This window comes from Triturus cristatus, chromosome 11, assembly GCF_964204655.1.
Source record: "Triturus cristatus chromosome 11, aTriCri1.1, whole genome shotgun sequence".
Lineage (NCBI taxonomy): Eukaryota > Metazoa > Chordata > Amphibia > Caudata > Salamandridae > Triturus > Triturus cristatus.
The window spans coordinates 480,437,283-480,455,689 of record NC_140594.1 but is presented as its reverse complement, the minus strand read 5'-3'; the positions used below and the strand labels follow the sequence as shown (position 1 = coordinate 480,455,689).

Genomic DNA, 18,407 nt, shown 5'->3' with positions numbered 1-18,407 from the left:
ATTTTCTCTTCTATCACACTGTTCTGCACTCTCTGAACACTTCTTGTGTGTTCACCCCACTTCTTCTATGCCTTGTGCAACTCGCCTCTTGCCCTCCCTTCTGGACGAAGCCTGGAATGCTCTTGTTCCCCTGGTAGAAGATGGGTAGCAAGCTGCCACACTTAGCATCCGCTGTGTATGGATACTATCGATTCTGTTGGTCAGGCTATGGCCTTTTCAATTGCTCTACATTGGCGTGCATGGTACTTCCAGGTTTTCGGTGGCTGTGCAAACTGCTTTGACTGATATGCCTTTTGATGGCACCTCCCTTTTTGGTGCAAACGCCAACTCTGCTTTATGTCCGCTCAGAGATAGTCATGGTGGTATGGAGTCTCAACTCTTTTGTTGTACTAAGGTCGTTAGGGACAGTTGTTTCCACTTGTTTTGATTCTTTTCCGCCTTCATAGGCGAGTTCTTCTCTCTCCTCCAGAGATACACCCGGTGTGGTGTTCCTGCTTTCTTCTGGTACTTTTTGTCTCATTGATGCTGTCGGTGACTGGTTTTGTTTCCAGCCATCTGGAACTTATCTTACTTTGCGGCCTCCCTGGGAGTCTGTTCATTAGCTTCTTTTGCTGCTTGAATTTCTTCAAAAATCTATAGGGCTCCCTTTCTATATGAAAAGGATTAGCCATCCAAGTCTTCTGGACAAAAATAATGTCAAAAGTAACCAGTCTGGGTTCTTTTGCTTTAAGCAACTGCATATGGACTGGCAGCTGGGGAGAGATAGATTACCGGAGCTGGTGCTGTTCTGATTGTATTATTGTGATTGTTCTCAAGTTATTTCGATAAAATCTGAAGCCTACCACCCAGAGCTAAAGTCATAGGGGCTGCCCCTGAGACTGTCACCTGTTTGTGTGTTAATGCCACCTCTTTTTGCAGCTTCTTTAGAGTTAATAGATACATTTTCACTTGATATTGTAGCAATTGCTCCATCAGCCCCTGGTGTCCCTGGTGTCTCTACTGCCAAATGATCATTTGGGTGGACCTTGCCAGGATTTGTCATAGTTTTTTTAACTCCCCTCAATAGCAGCAAGGCAGTCCAGCACAGGGCGCAGTTTTAGGTCCATTAATTTGCTAATTTGCCCACTTATGTTGCCTCGTAACTAAGGACCCAGTAGTGTTGGGAAAGGTACTACACACTGCCTTTGTGTCACCTGTGCCTGTTCTGGGTTGCTCAGTTTGGGTTTTTGTGTCCTTTTCTTTCATTTCACTGCTTGTTCTGGATAAGGTGAACAAACAATAGTTTCAGACCTTTTACTTGACAGCCCCCCCATCTCATTCATCCTCATCCTCGAATTTATTAGTAACTTTGCCTTGCTCTACATGCTGCATTTGCAAATGGATGGGGAAACAGTGGACATAGTAACTAGAGTATTAGCAGAAGTGGCAGTCCTAGATGGCAAGAGTAAAATGCATTTTTTTTAGCACGGCTACACCCCGAACCGCTGAATGACATTACACCAAGTTGGCAGAATGCTAGATCTTGGTCCAGAAACTGACCGTTTTGTAATTTGGTGACAATCCGTTCAGTAGTTCGGGAGTTTTTAAAGAAAGAAATGTATCTATATCTAGGGTTTGCGGGTCCTTTGCAGATCCACCCGTGAGGAATTTGTGGGTATCCGTGGGTACCTGCGGATCTGGGGGGAAAAGCAAAGCCCTGATTGGCTGGCCACAACCTGAAAGGAAAGTTGCGGACGCCATTTTGTTTGTCTCTTGACACAGTGGAGGGAAAAATCAAGTGTTAAACCTCAAATAGGTTGTGGATACTGGTATCCTGACCCCATAGAATACATGAAGGGGTCTCTGAGGAACTCCTCATGGGCAAGAAAATGGTCCAAATACATTTTGGGGCACGACTCGAGGATCTACGGGTACCTGCGGATCCGAAGCCCATTGGAGAAAAAAAAGAAACCTCACCCACTTGCACCATACCCTTGCCATACACGGCCAATGGCACAGCATGGGGTATGATGTATGTGGGGGGTTAACCGTAGGCACCCACAGCCGAGGGCTGTATTAAAGTACGGTAATTGTATATTACTTTTTGTTAATAAAAAACAATAGAAATTCACTGAAAAAAACAAAGGTTACAGGGACGTTATAGTTAGGTTGATGTTTTACCCACACAAAACTATAGAAATTCAGCAGTTATACTTATCTGAAGAAACTATAATTTGTGCTATTAAGTAACTTTAGGCCATGAGTTATAGTTTCTTAACATAAGTATTACTTTAACTGTAACTGTTGAATTTCTATGGTTTTGTGTGGGTAAAACGTCAAGCTAACGATAATGTCCCTGTAACCTTTGTTTTTTTCAGTGAATATTTATAGTAGACACTGTGGTAGACATGAAACTAATAAGAACCTTATGTATGGGCAATATGACAGGGAAACGTTTGTGTTCATGACTGATTTTTTGCATTAATGTTTTGAAAATTAAATAAAAATATAGTTTTAACCTGGAATCAGATCTCAGACAACTATACACTTTTGAAACAATATATACCTGGCAAAGTTATAGTAGGATTATAAGTAGGCAGTGCTAAGAATGGAAAAAATAATGTTCTTGTAAGCACCAGGTTTTTGGGATGTGGAGGTATTCTCAGTATTTGTGTCTTTGCTAGGAATGAGAAGTGTGACAGAAATGCAGCTCCAACAAAGAGAAATACTTAATGTAAACTGCTTCTGATTCTGCTCGTACCTAGCAGCCTATTCAAAGTACAAATGTTTAGTGCAAAATTGATGTGTAGTGCTTTTAGATGAAACTTTATCTGTACATTTTTAGGTGTTAGCGCTATGAGATGTATCGTTCCATGAAAGCTTTTGGTTCACTTGTGATGCTGAGTGAATTGGCTGAAAAAGCAAATATGGTATTTTCTGTTGATGGTTTTTTTTTTTTTTTTAAACCCTTTATTTTAAATCAGTGACACAGCTATTCGGCCGACAACCCGGAGGTACGGCAGCTTTAGAGACTCAACACATGCTTGCGTCCACATTTTACTGACAGGAGAGTCAAAGGTTCTGTTTTAAATAAACATAAATCCAACCCTAAACACAAACAAGGCGATAAGTACTGTAAGCACCAAAAGAGGTTCCCATCAGGGGGGACGAGCCCCATTCCGTCCAACAGACACAGGTCTATAGTAAGGGAAAGGAGGGAAAGGCAGAGACTCAAAAAAACAAACACATATCAGCAAGAAATTCAAAGCCGGAAAGAAAGCTAAGGGGAAAGCTGCTCCTCAGGCGGGTCCGGGTCTGGGGGCAGGCATATGTCCCCTCTGTACTGGTTCCATGGCCCCCATACAGAGTGCCATTTCCGAGGGCGCCCTCGAGCACAATACGCTGTCTTCTCCCTAAACATGCTCCAGTCCATGTTTTCCATCCACGCTGTCAATGTAGGAGGCCTATTAGAGCCCCACAGCCAAGCAATATCGCGCTTGGCTACCATGTTCCCTAGGGTCACCCACTGAGTCTGTGCCGCGTTGTGGTCAGTAGGACTCCAGACATTCAGGAGACAACATCGCGCCTCAGGCTGCATGACAATTCCCGTCACCTCCCCCATCACCTCGTGGACTCGCCTCCAAAACTCCATAATCGCACCGCATTCCCAAATAATATGTAGGAAGGTACCCACCATACCACAGCCTCTCTTACATAAGCCCTCCTCAGAGAAACCCATGTGGACCAACCTGGGCCCCGTCACATAGACCCTATGGAGTATTTTAAGCTGCACCAGGCGCAGGCGCGCGGGGATAGCGACCTCTTTGGGAGAAGAAACTGCATACTGCCAATCCTCATCATCTAGTTCAAGGCCATCCCTGGTCCATTGATCGCGCAACCCTAGAAGAAGATCCGCCCGAACATTAATAAGTTTCTTATAAATGAGCGAAATCGTGCTCTCTGGCATATGGCCATCCAGGATCCGGTCCTCCAACGGAGAGGACTCGGGCACCTTCTCCCCTTCTACAAGGACTGACCACAAGGCGTGGCGCACTTGAGCATATCGGAAGAACTCCGTGCTCCCCAGCTCGTATTCCTTCTGCAACTCCTCGAATGACTATCCTACCCTGAACCAAAAGGTCTCCAACCCTGGATATGCCGATCAGGTCCCATTTCTCGAACCCTTTTGTATGCCAAAGCTTGCCCAGAATATCTGAGTCAAACAGAGGGGTGGCAAGGGTAAGCTTACCCTTCCAGCCCAGCGAGTCCGTCGCCACCTTCCATACATGAACGGCCACTCTGGTGGGCCCTGTGAGGGTGAAGTCCGACGACTTAGAGTACAACGCTCTGTGGTAATTACCCCCACGGAGCAACCATCGGTCCATGGCGAAGCCGGGGCTCAGCGCCGGACCATATACACCATGGTTAATCGCGCTCAACTGGGTGGCCCAGTAATAACGTCGAATGTCTGGAAGCGCGATACCACCGTCGTACTACGGAAGCGTCAACTTAGCGATCGCTATACGCGGACGCCCGTCCCACAAGAGCGCGCACTGGTGGCTTTCGACCTCACGGAAATAGCTGGCCGGGACCAAGTCAAGGGTATTCTGCAGAGCATAGAGGAAACGGGGAAGAGACATCATTTTGAACAGTGCGGCACGGCCAAGGAGGGAAAGCGGCAATCGCCGCCAGCCCGCCACATCCCGCCGCAGACGCGCCAAGGGAGGGAGCAAGTTCTTCTTGTAGCGTAAAATGGGGTCGGTGGAAATATAGATCCCCAAATACAAAAAGCCCTGCTGGGCTATCTGGATCGAGCAGTTGCGCGGGACAGGCGGGACATCCCCACACAGGACATACAAGTATGACTTCCCCCAATTAATGACTAGGCCCGAGTTTCTACCGAAAGATGTCAAGACGTCACAAACCACTATCAGAGATTTCTTGGGCGAGGCAAGGTATAGCAGAATATCGTCGGCGTAGAGTGAAATACGGTCTTCGTGGTCAGGCGACCAACGGATCCCACGTATATCCGGGTGCCACCGTATCCACGCCGCCAATGGCTCAAGAGCAAGGGCGAACAGCAACGGCGACAGGGGACAACCCTGTCGGGTGCCTCTCCCGAGCTCGAACGGTGCCGACGCCCGCCCGTTCACCACGACGCTTGCAAGAGGCCCCTCATAGAGCAGCCTCACCCATCCCACAAATCCAGGCCCGAAGCCGAACTTGGCTAGCACAGCCCACAGGTATGCCCACTCCACCGTGTCAAAGGCCATCGTGGCATCGAGGGACGCCACAATAGCCGGCTCTCGCATCGTGACCGTCCTAGCAATCACTCCATGGAGGCGTCTAAGATTCAGTGCAGTGTTACGGTGCGGGATAAAGCCCGACTGATCCGGGTGGATCAAGTCGCCAAGCACCCGGACCAGGCGGTTAGCGAGAATCTTGGCAAGGATTTTCGGCTCGGCGTTGAGAAGTGAGATCGGCCGATAGGAGCCACACTTATCCCGGGGCTTTCCGTCTTTATGTATTACCACAATCGTCGCCAGCCGTTGATCGAGCGGAAGAAACCCATTCCCCCGCGCCTCCACGAACATGGCGCGCAGGTGAGGAGCCAACTTATCCGGACAAAGCTTGTACAGCTCTATCGGCAGACCATTTGGGCCCGAAGCCTTACCGGAGCGCAACGCACGGATAGCACCCGCCACTTCGTCCACAGTGATATCACCATCGAGGTCCTCCCTATCAATGGCAGAAAGGCAGGGCAGAGCGATGTCACGCAGAAGATCACACGAGTCCTCAGTCGGCCTATCCGAGACCGAGGTGTATACCATACGAAAATAGTCCGAGAAACACCGAACTATACCGTCGGGATCAGTGACAACCTCTCCCCCATCCGTCAACAACTCCGGCACCACACGATTAACACGCTCTTTTTTATCCAGCCATGCCAGCAATTTCCCGGCCTTATCACCAACGTCATACAATCGACCCTGTTGCTCCCTATTGAGGGTCTTGGCGGCGTTTGTCACCAGATCCCTATATTCCAATTGCTTCAGGCTCAAATTATGCAGTGTGGACGTCGCAACATCCCCCTCCAAGGCCACCTCTAAAGCCGCTATCTCGTCCTCTACTTGTATCACCTCGGCGTCTCTCCGCCGCTTGGCGGCCACTACCAAGGACAAAGCCTCCCCTCTCAGTACAGTCTTAGAAGCTTCCCACAAGGACACCGCGGATTCAACTGAGCCCTGATTATCTCGAAAATAGTGGTCAACTGTCTTCAGCAACGCGCTGCGCAGCTTGGGGTCACGAAAGTACCAGGGGTTAATGGGAGCCACCCTGCCCCCCACCACCCGGCCAATGTCCAGACGGGCCCACACCGGTGAATGATCAGATATGCCCCGTGCCATGTGCCTAGCCTCAGATACCAAAGAGGCGTGTGCCGCCAGAGTGAGCAAATAATCAATCCGAGAGAGACTCCCGTGGGCCCCGGAATGAAAAGTATATTGTCTCTGAGTGGGGTGCCGCAGCCTCCAACAATCTACCAGACCAAAAGTATCAATAAAGTCGGGAAGCCACTTCTGAGCACCCCCGGTGTCTCTGGGCGGGTACCTATCGAGCATTCCAGAACCAACCGCATTGAAGTCTCCTCCCACCACTAGCATCCCTTCGGGGAGTTCCAACAAGGCCTTGCCCAGATCAGCAAACGTGGAGGCCTGCAGGGCAGGAGGGACATAAACAGAAACCAATACCAACGTTCTGCCCTCCCACCTCCCCGCCACGGCCACAAAGCGCCCCCTATCATCAGCAATGGTGGAGTCAACCTCAAATGGTAGGGAAGCTCTGACAAGTATGCCCGCACCCCTGGATCCCAAGGAAAACCCCGAGTGTGAATTTATAGCCCTTTCTGTTAAGTGCATAACACATATTCCCTATAAGGTGGGTCTCCTGCAGGAGGACCACATCTGGCGAGGTCCGAGGTCCCCCCCCCCCCCCTGGAGAACCACAATCGGACAATTCTGACAGTCAGTGCTATGCCTTGCAAGAAAAAAACAACCCCAAACAACAACCCCAACATCCTGAATCCCCCCCCCCCACCCTGCACCCCTGCGTCAGCTTACAAAGCCCCCCCAACTTGCAGTGTGCCTGTCGCCCTATCAAAAACAAATCTACAAAAAGTACCCCAAGGGAGGAAAGAGCCCCTATCCTCCCCCCGCCGCCCTCCCATTACTGCAATAAGGTGCGAGTCACTGTCCGGGGCTGAATCAAAACAGGCCGACACCGGAGGTATCACTTCTGTCCATCCCGGTCACCTTCCGCCCCATCCACGCTGTCGCCGAGGGAGTGCATCCAACCAGTCCCCTGCCATGTCCGGTGATTCGAAGAAGAAAGTCCGATCCTCATATACCACACGCAGCCTGGCGGGGAAAAGCATGGCATACTTCAGGTCCATATCCCTAAGCCGCCGCTTCACCCCCAGGAAACTTTGCCTCTGTTTCTGCACCATCTGGGTGAAGTCAGGGTAAAAGCTCACAGAGGCATTCTGAAAAGGCACCGGGCCTGTCACCCTCGATGCTTGCAGGATAGCGTCCCGATCTCGAAAATGGAAGATCCGGGTGACAATCGGCCGCGGGGGAGCTCCCACCTTAGGTCGTCCGCCAGGCACTCGGTGAGCCCGCTCCACCGCAAAAAACTTGCCGAGGCCCTTAGGCGCAAGATGATTCACCACCAAGTCCTCGACGAGTAAATCCACGGAGAGCTCCTCTGAAGTTTCCGGGACCCCAATAAGGCGCACATTGTTGCGCCGGGCCCGACCTTCAAAGTCTTCGAGCCGGCGGGCGGAGAGGTCATTCGCGGTTCGTAACTTGCGAACCTCGGCCTGAAGCTCCGAGACGTCGTCCGCGAGGCCAGTGGTCTGGAGGTCCAGGGACTTGACCCGCTCGTTGGTTTTGCCCAGGTCCGCGCGAATCAAGTTGACATCAACCAAGATCATGTCCACCTTGTGCGCCAGGGTCTCGAACTGCCGGCCAATCGAAGATTGCATCCCATCTATCGCCCCCTTGATATCCTGCAATGATAACTCCGAGGCCGGGGATGAATCGGCCTTCTGTGCTTCCAGCGACTGTCCCGATCCACCAGGCGACCCCTTCTGCTGGGCATAACGATCCATATTATTGGATTGGGTATAGCCGCCTCGCCTGGTAGTCTTAGACTTCGACCTGTCCGCCTCTGATTTGGTCGACATCTCGAATAGCAGGACGGTCAGTCGCAAAAGGACGTCCCTCACTCCGCTAGAGGAAACAGGGTCAACTAGGACTGCAGCAGCTAGTCAGGACCGTGTGGAGGTCTTCCAGACAATAGAGGGCCTGCACGGAGCACTCCCCACCCTGAGCAAACAAAGGGCGAGAAAGCGAAAGTGAAAGTGCAGCGGCGTCCGTCCGTCAGTTCACTCCTCCCAAGGCCGTTGTTGTTCAATTAGTGGCCGGGCATCCTGCCACCGCAAGCCCCTGGCATCCTTCGGAGGTAGGCCGCAATCTTCCGCCACGCACAACTTCGGTCCCCGGTGGGCGATCTTAGCCCGGATAACGTCAGTCGCCCCAGCTGTGACTCATCTGCAGGATGCCGTGCATGAAAATCAGGATTTAGGACAGGATGATTGCAGGAGGGCGCGAGGGTAGCGGGAGCTCAAGGCTCACGCGGCCATCTTGGTCAAGCGCTAGGCTCCTCCCCCTGATGGCCTTTTTTTGATAGGTCAGAGTTGAAGGTTTCTAATGCATCCCCCTCTGATGACAGCTTGTCTCTGCCTGCTTTACTTTGTTTATTGCTTCATCCAGAACAAACTATCATTCAGCATTCTAGGCTGTGGACAACATAATGTAACTTTAATTACATTTTTTGGCTTGAAATGTATTTTTTTCTTCTTCTTCATAAAGGTTGGGGGTGGGGCTCTGTGTTGTCTTGTCTCTTGGTGCTGGCTCATCATTGCCCTTAGCTTTGAATTCCATAATTTCACTGCAGTGGGTGATAGAAGCAGGCCACACCACCTCAGCTAGTGGTCCAAGATAAAGAAGATTTATAAAGGCTTGCTCGGACTTCTGTGATCATCAGACCCTTTTCAGAAGTGAAGGTGGTCCCAACCTATATGTTAGCATTATGCATATATTAGGTAGCCTGGAGCTGTAGTAAAGATTGTAAAAATTTCTGTGTTACTAAATGTAATTTTCAGGTCTGGCATGACAGCACAACTGTCTGCCAGGCTTATTTTACCAATTCTTTCTAATTTACATAAAGTGAACTTTGCTTCACCCAAAAGAGTTTATCTCTCCCACCCTATACAACTGGCTGTTTGAGGTATAATTCTGCCACTTTGCTTTGCAAACCATTGTAATGCACGAGGGATCTTTTTATGTTTCAGAACTATCTTGCACATTAAAAAAAAATATGTAATAGGTGAAAGATATTCAGAAAGCAGTTCTTTTTTTATCCACTGGAGTAGTTTTTTTTTTAAATGTTTTGTTCGGGAAGCAAAAATGTATGAATGATCCATTTTCTTTGCTTGTTTTACAGTGTTACTGATTAAAATAGTGTCTGAGCCGCAAAATATTAAACAGGCAGTACAAATATGTATATAAATTTAAAGAAACGGGGATGTGTGCCTCACATTACTAATTATAAATTGAATTATAGTAAGAGTTGTTATCTACACCCCTGATGATAGATTGTTATGAAATTTCAAATGCAATACTTTAGAGCTGGGATGTAAATTAAATAAAGGTATTGATTACTATGCATAGCACAAAAATGTGTACTGTATGCTTCATAGCCTAATTAATGACACTCTTTGTTATTTCGCCCAAAATTGGATAAGCATGCTTTTAGCAATTTTAGATCGTAATAACATCAAAATCCCAAACTTTGCTATTATATCTCTTATCATAGGATGGGAAAATCGCCTTGCATATACGCACTAAAGAATGTCTGCAGGGGACTCAGTTGAACAATTCTCATCAAGACAAACTCCTTTTCCTTTCTTCCACTATAGGCAGAGTTCATTAAGCTGTGATAGGTTTTACCTCAATTTCATGAACATGATTTAGATTTTAATGCCCTACTTTTCACAAGCGACCAGCTCAATAGGTAGAGAAATTTGTACCAGGAAATCTATCATTGTAGATTTCCCAGTTTCATTGAACCTCAAAAACTCTGCCATACTGTATTTGATGTAGAAGTTTGGCAATCCCAAGAGGATGTCAAACAATATTCAATATACAATTTCTTGATGGAGAAGAACAAATACATTATTTGAGCAAATCCAGATCCTATAATATCATATCAGATGGCGTTGATTATTGATTGATCAGTTTCTCCTGGACCTTTTTTTCAAGATAATACTAAAAATAGTGCAGCCACATCACCCAGGAGAATGCTCCAAATATACCAGCTGATTACAGTCAGACACTGGGACCTGAATGAGCTGTCTTAGTGATATTTAGTGCCCTCAATGCTCCATAATTCTGACCCACATGTTACCACCCTAAGTGACTGGGCTGAGTAGCTGTGTAGATGTGTACCTACATCCGGAAATTTTGCAGTAGGGCAGAAATGTATTTGAATATCCCGGCATTCATGAAACATTTACTACATACAGTTATACCTCACTTGTTTAATAGTGCACACATGTCATTTAATAGTGTTGTGAAAGGGGCCCAGTTTGTTTAATGCACATCTATTTTATTAGTGAGTTAAAATTCAGATGGCCTTTTTTCCAAAATGATCATATTTTAGTTTAGTAAAGTTTAAACAAATCTTCTATCATCAATCTAATGTAAAATTACTATTTTGGAAAGACTTTCTAAGAATTGTTTCAATTTGTAACTTTGCTCTTTTTAAAAAGAGTATTAACTTTTCAAGTTTATGTGAAAGGCTTTTTTGCTACTTTTCAGTTCAATTACTTGAAGGGTCTGTTAAGCACTTTGTAAGTTTAGATACAATGGAGGAGCAAAAACAGATAAAGTGGAAAAGTAATAGGATGGCAGAATGTGTTAGTGGATAGATTAATGAAAAATACTGAAAGTCTGATGAAGTGCTTAGTGGAAGAGAATATCCTTCGATTTGTGAAGAAAGTGCTATTACCATAGCGGAATTTACCAGTAGCATTAGATGCACCATAGAGACAGTAATGTAGAAGAAATTGCATCACCGATGCTTCAGATTTAGTACTTCCGTTTGACTTTATGCCACCTGGTCCTAAATCAAGCACTAAATCCCTACAGTGATTAGCCGGGAAAACATTATAATAATTTTGTAGGCTTAGTCAGATTTCTCTATTATCCCATTCTTGTTTGCCCAGAGAGAGTTAAAGTCCACCAAAAGAAAGAGAACGCTATTCAACTGCCATGGTTTCCGAGTGAAACTATATTTTCAGTAATACGGACAAACCTTGCCCTGTTTTCGGAAGATGTTTGAATGTAGCGTTTATCCACTAGTTGCGACTCTGTTGATTACTTAAGAGAAAAATGGAGTTAGATGTTTTGGCCATAGGAGTTGAGTGCTTGGAACATCCTGCCAGAAATCATTTGTAACAGGTAGGGCTACCTTTTTGTACCTACGAGAAAGTTCAATATAATTACTTAACACAGGTTTATATAGGTTTTGGAGAGTTCAGTCTTGTAACAATTTTTTGTTGGGTGCATTAGGACCCAACCCTGGTTGTGTTCTTTATTCCTTAATTATCACACACACTGAATCTCTAGCCTGCCACACCCCAGTAAGGAACTCATGTATTTGCCTATTTGAGAGAAATTTGCAAAAAGGTACAGCCTCCTATTTACATATTTATTGCCTGCCTTATTTTTAATGCTTATCAGTCATTTTGCCTAGTTTAGTGGCTGTGAGAAAGAAAATAAATATTCTAACCCCTATTACCTCACCATTGTAAGATAAGAGTAGTGGAGGTCTTTGGAGTACATAATAAATGACAAGACACTTTGTTGACTTACCCACTTTCCTTTAGGCACATTCCATTATTACATGAAGCATATGGCTAGAATAATTTTATGATATCTTCAACAGGGTGACAGCAAGAAAGTGGATGATGTGAAGTGTTATCTGATGTTCCCTGGTACAAAAGAAGAATCGGAGGAGAAGGAAGCCCAATCGCTGAGGAGCCCTCATCATTCAGCTAGCCTTGTGTCCACCAAAGACAGCTTCTTGATCTATACCCTCACCTGTTCCACAAAACTTACCCAGAATGGTGAGTTTAGTGATAACATTCTATGCACAGGTTTGGAGCCTCTCAAATTTGTTTCATTGTTGGTAGGTATCCTCTGCAAAGGTAGCTGTCTCTTTTACTGCCTCATCAGTAAATGTTCTTCATTTTGAATATCATCAGCAGAGAAGCAGCTTTGATATAAAATATTTTTTTAGCTGCACACAGATAATCCATTGGTACACATCTCTATTTCTAATGGCAGTAAGGTCTGATAATGCACAGAATGGAGAAATTAAAATGAGATCATAATAAATTGAAAGAACCTTCTTAGAGGCATGTGAGCTGTAGATCACATGCTTTGCATACTCCTGCCACCTAGTGTTGGGTCTGATGTTTGCAAGTTGTTTTTCTTCGAACAAGTCTTTCCAGTCACGAGGTAGGTGACTCCTCCTTTCGAGGATAGTGCGCATGGGCATCAACTCCATTGTTAGATAGTTTTTTTTCCGCCATCGGGTTCGGACTTGAATTGCTGTGCTCCAGTTCGAAACCGTTTCTACGGTTTCCCTCGGTGCGTAAGACACTCTCCCTCAACTGTATTGTTTTTGATTGCATAATCCCATTCTCTGCGTATCGTATTTACTGAAAAAACCCTCTTTCGATTGGGTAACTCGTGGAAGACTGTCGGGCCTACCCACGTCAGTCCGCCTCACAGTAGATGGAAAGGGCTCTATTTAAATTCTGCCCTCGGTGCCATGCGAAGTTTCCATGCACCGACTCACACGAACTGTGCAACCTGTGCTTGTCTCCAGAGCACAGCGAACAGTACTGCGATGCGTGTAAGGCTTTCCGATTGAAGAAAACACTTTGCGACCATCGGGCTCGACATCGCAACATGCAGAGCCAACACCCAAGTTCCATTCCAGACCTCTTTGTAGAAGATTCGGAACAAGAGGCCGGAGACGCCATGGGAGCCGAGGAGGAACAAGACCCGATCTCCATCTCCGACTACGGCTCCGAGGGGGACTAAGACATCCCATTAGGGCACCCTCCAACCCGGATCCGAAACAGTGGGAGGTATATATTCACCCAACAACTGGACATATTACCACAAAGGTGACAATAAAATGCAAACCTGAGACAAAAGAGGTCTACCACATTCCTTTAAAAAGGAAAAATGTCGGTTCTAATCCTTCTCCTCCTCCTCTTCCATCACCTCCTTCTCCTCAGTTTCAAACATTACTAATTTCACCAGAGCACTCACCACCACATACACCTGAAGATCAAGATGACGGGGATGGGGCTGGGGGCAATGAGCCAATATTGCAGACCCCTGGACAGATTACAACACCAATTCCCACCCAGGGAATGATCCTGATCTATACCCTAACAAGCCTTCTCCACCGATGACAGTGTAGGATACATAGAACTGTTGGGTAGAGCTGCTAACTACCATGGGGTTCAGCTGCATAAGGAATCCCTGGAAGAGGATTTCCTTTTCGAGACTCTTAGTAGATTGCAAAAGTCCTCGCACACACTCCCCATGCTCAAGGGTATGATCAGACATGTAGACGATATTTTTAATGATCCCGTCAGGGCACTTATCCTCTCCCCTTAGGTAGACAAGAAATATAAGCCGGCACCATCGGATCCAGCATACATAAAGGGGCAGTTACCATTGGATTCCTTGGTAGTTTCCAATGCATGCAAAAGGGCAAATTCACAAATAACAGGAGATGCTCCACCCCCAGACAAATAATCTAAGCTGCTAGATGCTTCGGGGAAAAGAGTAGCCTCCCAGGCAGTGAACATTTGGCGCATCTCCAATACACAAGCACTGTTAGCTAGGTACAACAGGGCTCATTGGGATGAAATGGAGCAGTTGCTCCAATTTCTACCTGATGAGCACAAGTCCAAGGCGCAAGACCTAGTTCGGAAGGGACAGCTCATTTCCAGTAATTCTATCAGGTGCGCCCTAGATGCTGCAGACACTGCAGCCAGAGCTGTCAACATCAGCATCCTTTTAAGAAAGCATACCTGGTTACGTATTTCAGGATTCAAACCAGAGGTTCAAACTTCTATCCTGAACACACCATTTGACAAGGAACACCTCTTTGTCCCTGTGGTAGTGTAATGACAAACTTTAGATCTCCCCTGGACCAAGGAATGTACCGTCACTTTCCCAGGTAGAGAATATCAGTTCCAAACTTATGGAATATAACATATACACAGCACTTCCTAAGGTGGGCAAACTTTCAACACTCCCCCAAAGGCAAGGCAAGAAAACAATATAATATAGGAGTAATTTACACATCACTTGCCAGGATTAGACCAACTTCCTATAACACAATTACCTGCTAGAAGGGAATTCACCCATCCTTCTACAACAGAATACTTGCCCAAGAAGAGTCCACACCTCCTGCTACAAGGAAAAGACGAATTGGTATATCTGGGATGTATTTATTAGTAAATAGCACCACACAGTAAGCCAAATGCACCTAACATAGCAGACTCTAACATATCAATAGTATGATTGAAACACAATCAATGCAAATATATATATATGTAGAAATATATATGTATGGATATAAGAATCAGAAATAAGAAGGAAAGGAGAGAATCAGTAAAGATTCAAGAGACAGTAGCAGAGACACCTCACCTAATGTTCCATCATTTCACCCCACTTTGTTCAAGGGGAGTCCATTGCTTGAACCGGGCGAAAGCTCAGAGTTGACACCACTTTCTGTGACAACACGTCTGCTCCACGGATGAACTTCCACCAGGCCAGTGTAGACTCCCCTTTTTAATACACATTCAAACACAGCGAAGCTTCTAGCAAGCCCGCCCCCTCGTTCTCATGAGAGCCCGTACCAGCTTGCTCTAAGGTCACAGCAACGGTTGATCAGGCCTTTGCTATGGCTACGAGTCAAACCATGTACATTCCTCTGATAAGAACCAGTTCTCTCTAGTCAGAAAAATGCGAAAAACAGGAGGAAAGCAAAACATGCCCTCTTCTTCGTGCAGGCACAGAAAATGGCTTCAGCATGAAAATGGAGTTAGTTAAGCCATGCACACAGAGGAGCACCTATAATTCTCATCCACACAACTTACAAGCACCACTGTGCACACAGAAAAGTTTGAAGCAAGGTAAAGTCAGAAGGCAGAATGACATTAGACCACATCAAAGCCAATAGGTCAAAGTCATAATTCACCTAACCCAAATAACATTATACACTTAATCCCTCAGTATACAACATTGAGCACATGTGTGCACCACCACCCACAAGACTGCACATCAACATCCCATACCTTGTATTCTTGGAAAGACTATTCCACTAAAAGGCAGAAAAAAAGCAGGCATATGCAAACCCATCCTACATTAAGGCTAAGGTAACATAATACACTTAAGTCAGTACAGAATGGTGGTGGTTGAGGGTCATCATAGGGTGTCAAACCACAAAAGTGGCTGATTCACTACAGGTAGATTCCTTACTATAAAAAATGAAGAAGGACACAGAAGTCGCAAAATCTATGGGAGCCCGTCAACCCCAGGATGTGGTTCCTTTCGGCGCTCCTTCTACCGCAGAGGGTCCAAAAATACCTCCTCAGATACTACCACCTACAAAGGCAACAATCAACCCTCTGCCTCTAAGGATTACTTCAGAGGGGGTTACAGAGGCAACAATGGCAAAGGTAGACGTAGAGGCTCCAAAACACGCGCCTCCCCCTCCAACACCAAACAGTGACTTGCCTACACACACCCCTGACCATGTAACACCTGTCGGGGGCGTCTTTCACATTTCCTACCCATCTGGCAGTCCATACCTACAGACAAATGGGTACTGGAAATTATCCGTTCTGGTTATTGCCTGGAGTTCACCAACAATCCTCCAAACATTCCTCCACGTTCACACAAACTGTCACCGGATCACTTACACCTCCTCAAACAAGAGGTTCAGCCTCTCCTTTTAAAAGGGGCTATAAAGCCCGTACCACTATAATACCATGGGTCGGCTGTATACTCCTTTTACTTTCTCATGCCCAAGAAGTACGGTTCTCTCAGATCAATCTTGGACTTAATAGAATTAAATCTTTACATACATCCAGACCATTTTCACGTGGTAACACTTCAACAAGTGCTCCCACTCCTGCAACAGGGCAACTTTCTCTCTACTCTAGACTTAAAGAACGACCTACTTTCATATTCCAGTGCATCCCGCTCATCACAAATTTCTCAGATTTGGGGTAGCGAGCCAACATTACCAGTTCAAGGTACTCACCTTCGGAGTCAACACTGCTCCAAGAGTCTTTACAAAATGTCTGGCAGTAGTCTCTGCTCATCTAAGAAGACAACACATTCATTTCTTCCCCTACTTGGATGACTGGCTCATCAAAACTAATACGTATCATACGTATCCTAAGTGTCTCTAGCATACTCACAGGACACTACAGTTACTGCACCAACTGGGGTTCACAGTCAATGTATTTAAATCGCATCTCCAACCTTCCAACACTCAAAATTACCTAGGAGCCACTTTTGATACTCAAAAGGCTCTGGCCTTTCCCAATGCAGCCAAAATTTGCAACATTCAGGCGCTAGGTCTCCAGTTTCAGTCCAGTCCCTCGCTTCCAGCTCCAGTGTATATGCAACTACTGGGAATGATGGAATCTTGCATCATGATCGTTCCCCATGCCAGGCTTCACATGCGTCACCTACAAGAATGCTCTTGAGTCAGTGGAACCAATCGCAGGGTCTGTTTACCGATCTAGTGTTGCTAAGCGGCCGTACTCATCGCTCTCTGAAGTGGTGGAACACACAAAATTTAACAAAAGGATGGCCCTTCATAGACCAAGTTCCACAGACAATGCTAACAGCGGACGCGTACCTCTCTGTCTGAGGGGCTCATCTTCAGCACCACACAGTGCAAAGCTTGTGGAGTCAACAGAAAAAATCTCTCCACGTAAAACATTTAGAATCTATCTCCTACCGGAACACCTCCCAGGAGTGAACAATCAGATTGCCAATCTCCTCCGCAGACAGAGAGAGCAAATACATGAATGTGAACTTCACCCTCAAGTTCTCCTCCCATACTTTCAAAGTCGGGGAGTTCCTCAAATAGATCTTTTTGCAACATACCAAAACGCATAATGCCCAAACTTCGCCTCCAGGTACCCACCCACAACCGCTCTCCAAAAGCAATGCACTATGGATGAACTGGTCAAGGATATTTGCCTACGCTTTAGCACCTCTCCCACTCATTCCATGAGTGGTTCGGAAACTCAGGCAAACATTCCTCACACTGATCCTAGTAGCTCCCACATGGGCCCGTCAACCGTGGTTCACCACCCTGGTGGTGCTGTCACTACTTCCACATCAAAAGCTGCACCTCACATCCAGTCTCCTTACACAGAGCCATGGAGAAATCAGACACCTAGCTCCCAAACAACTGAACCTCGCGATCTGGCTCCTGAAGTCATAGCGTTTGGTTATCTAAATCTCCCACCAAACTGTATGAACATCATCAGAGAGGCTAGAAGGCCTACTACAAAAGCCTGTTATGCAGCCAAATGGAAATGTGTTATCTATTGCAATAACAACATCCATCCTCTTGATGCTTCAATACAAAATATCATTTGTTACCTGTTACACTTCCAGCAGTCAGGATTAGCGTACACTTCTATCCGACTACATCTCGCTGCAATAGCTGCTTATCTACAAAATAGGCAACATTTATCGCTTTTCAGAGTGCCAGTAATCAAAGCTTTCTTGGAAGGACTCAAAAGAGTTATACCACCAAGACTTCCACCAGCTCCAGTGTGAAATCTTAACATAGTCCTCACAAGATTAATGGGCCCACCTTTTGAATCCATGCTTAAATGTGAGCCTCAGTTTCTCTCCTGGAAAACTGCTTTCCTCATTGCAATCACTTCACTGATGAGAGTCTGTGAACTACAGGCACTAACTATAGAAGTACCATTTTTCCAACTTCACAGAGATAAAGTGGTTCTTTGTACTAACCCCACACTTTTACTTAAGGTAGTGTCTGCCTTTCACATCAGTCAGTCAGTTGTATTACCGGTATTCTTTCCTGAACCTGATTCTGTGGCAGAACGAGCTCTACACACCTTGGATGTCAGAAGAGCCTTTTTATATTACATTGAATAGAACAAAATCCTTTCGTAAGACTAAACAACTTTTTGTTGCTTTTGCCCCACCACACAA

The 18,407-nt window shown here is 46.1% G+C and overlaps 1 protein-coding gene across 1 annotated transcript in view; it reads left to right on the top strand.

The window, feature by feature from the left end:
• The window catches only part of DOCK5 (dedicator of cytokinesis 5), a 923,455-nt gene that overhangs the window by 485,701 nt on the left and 419,347 nt on the right, over window positions 1-18,407 (top strand). The window contains exon 18 of the mRNA XM_085632878.1: window positions 12,049-12,229. Coding sequence (XP_085489004.1) covers window positions 12,049-12,229 — 181 coding nt within the window. The remainder of the gene's footprint in view (window positions 1-12,048; window positions 12,230-18,407) is intronic.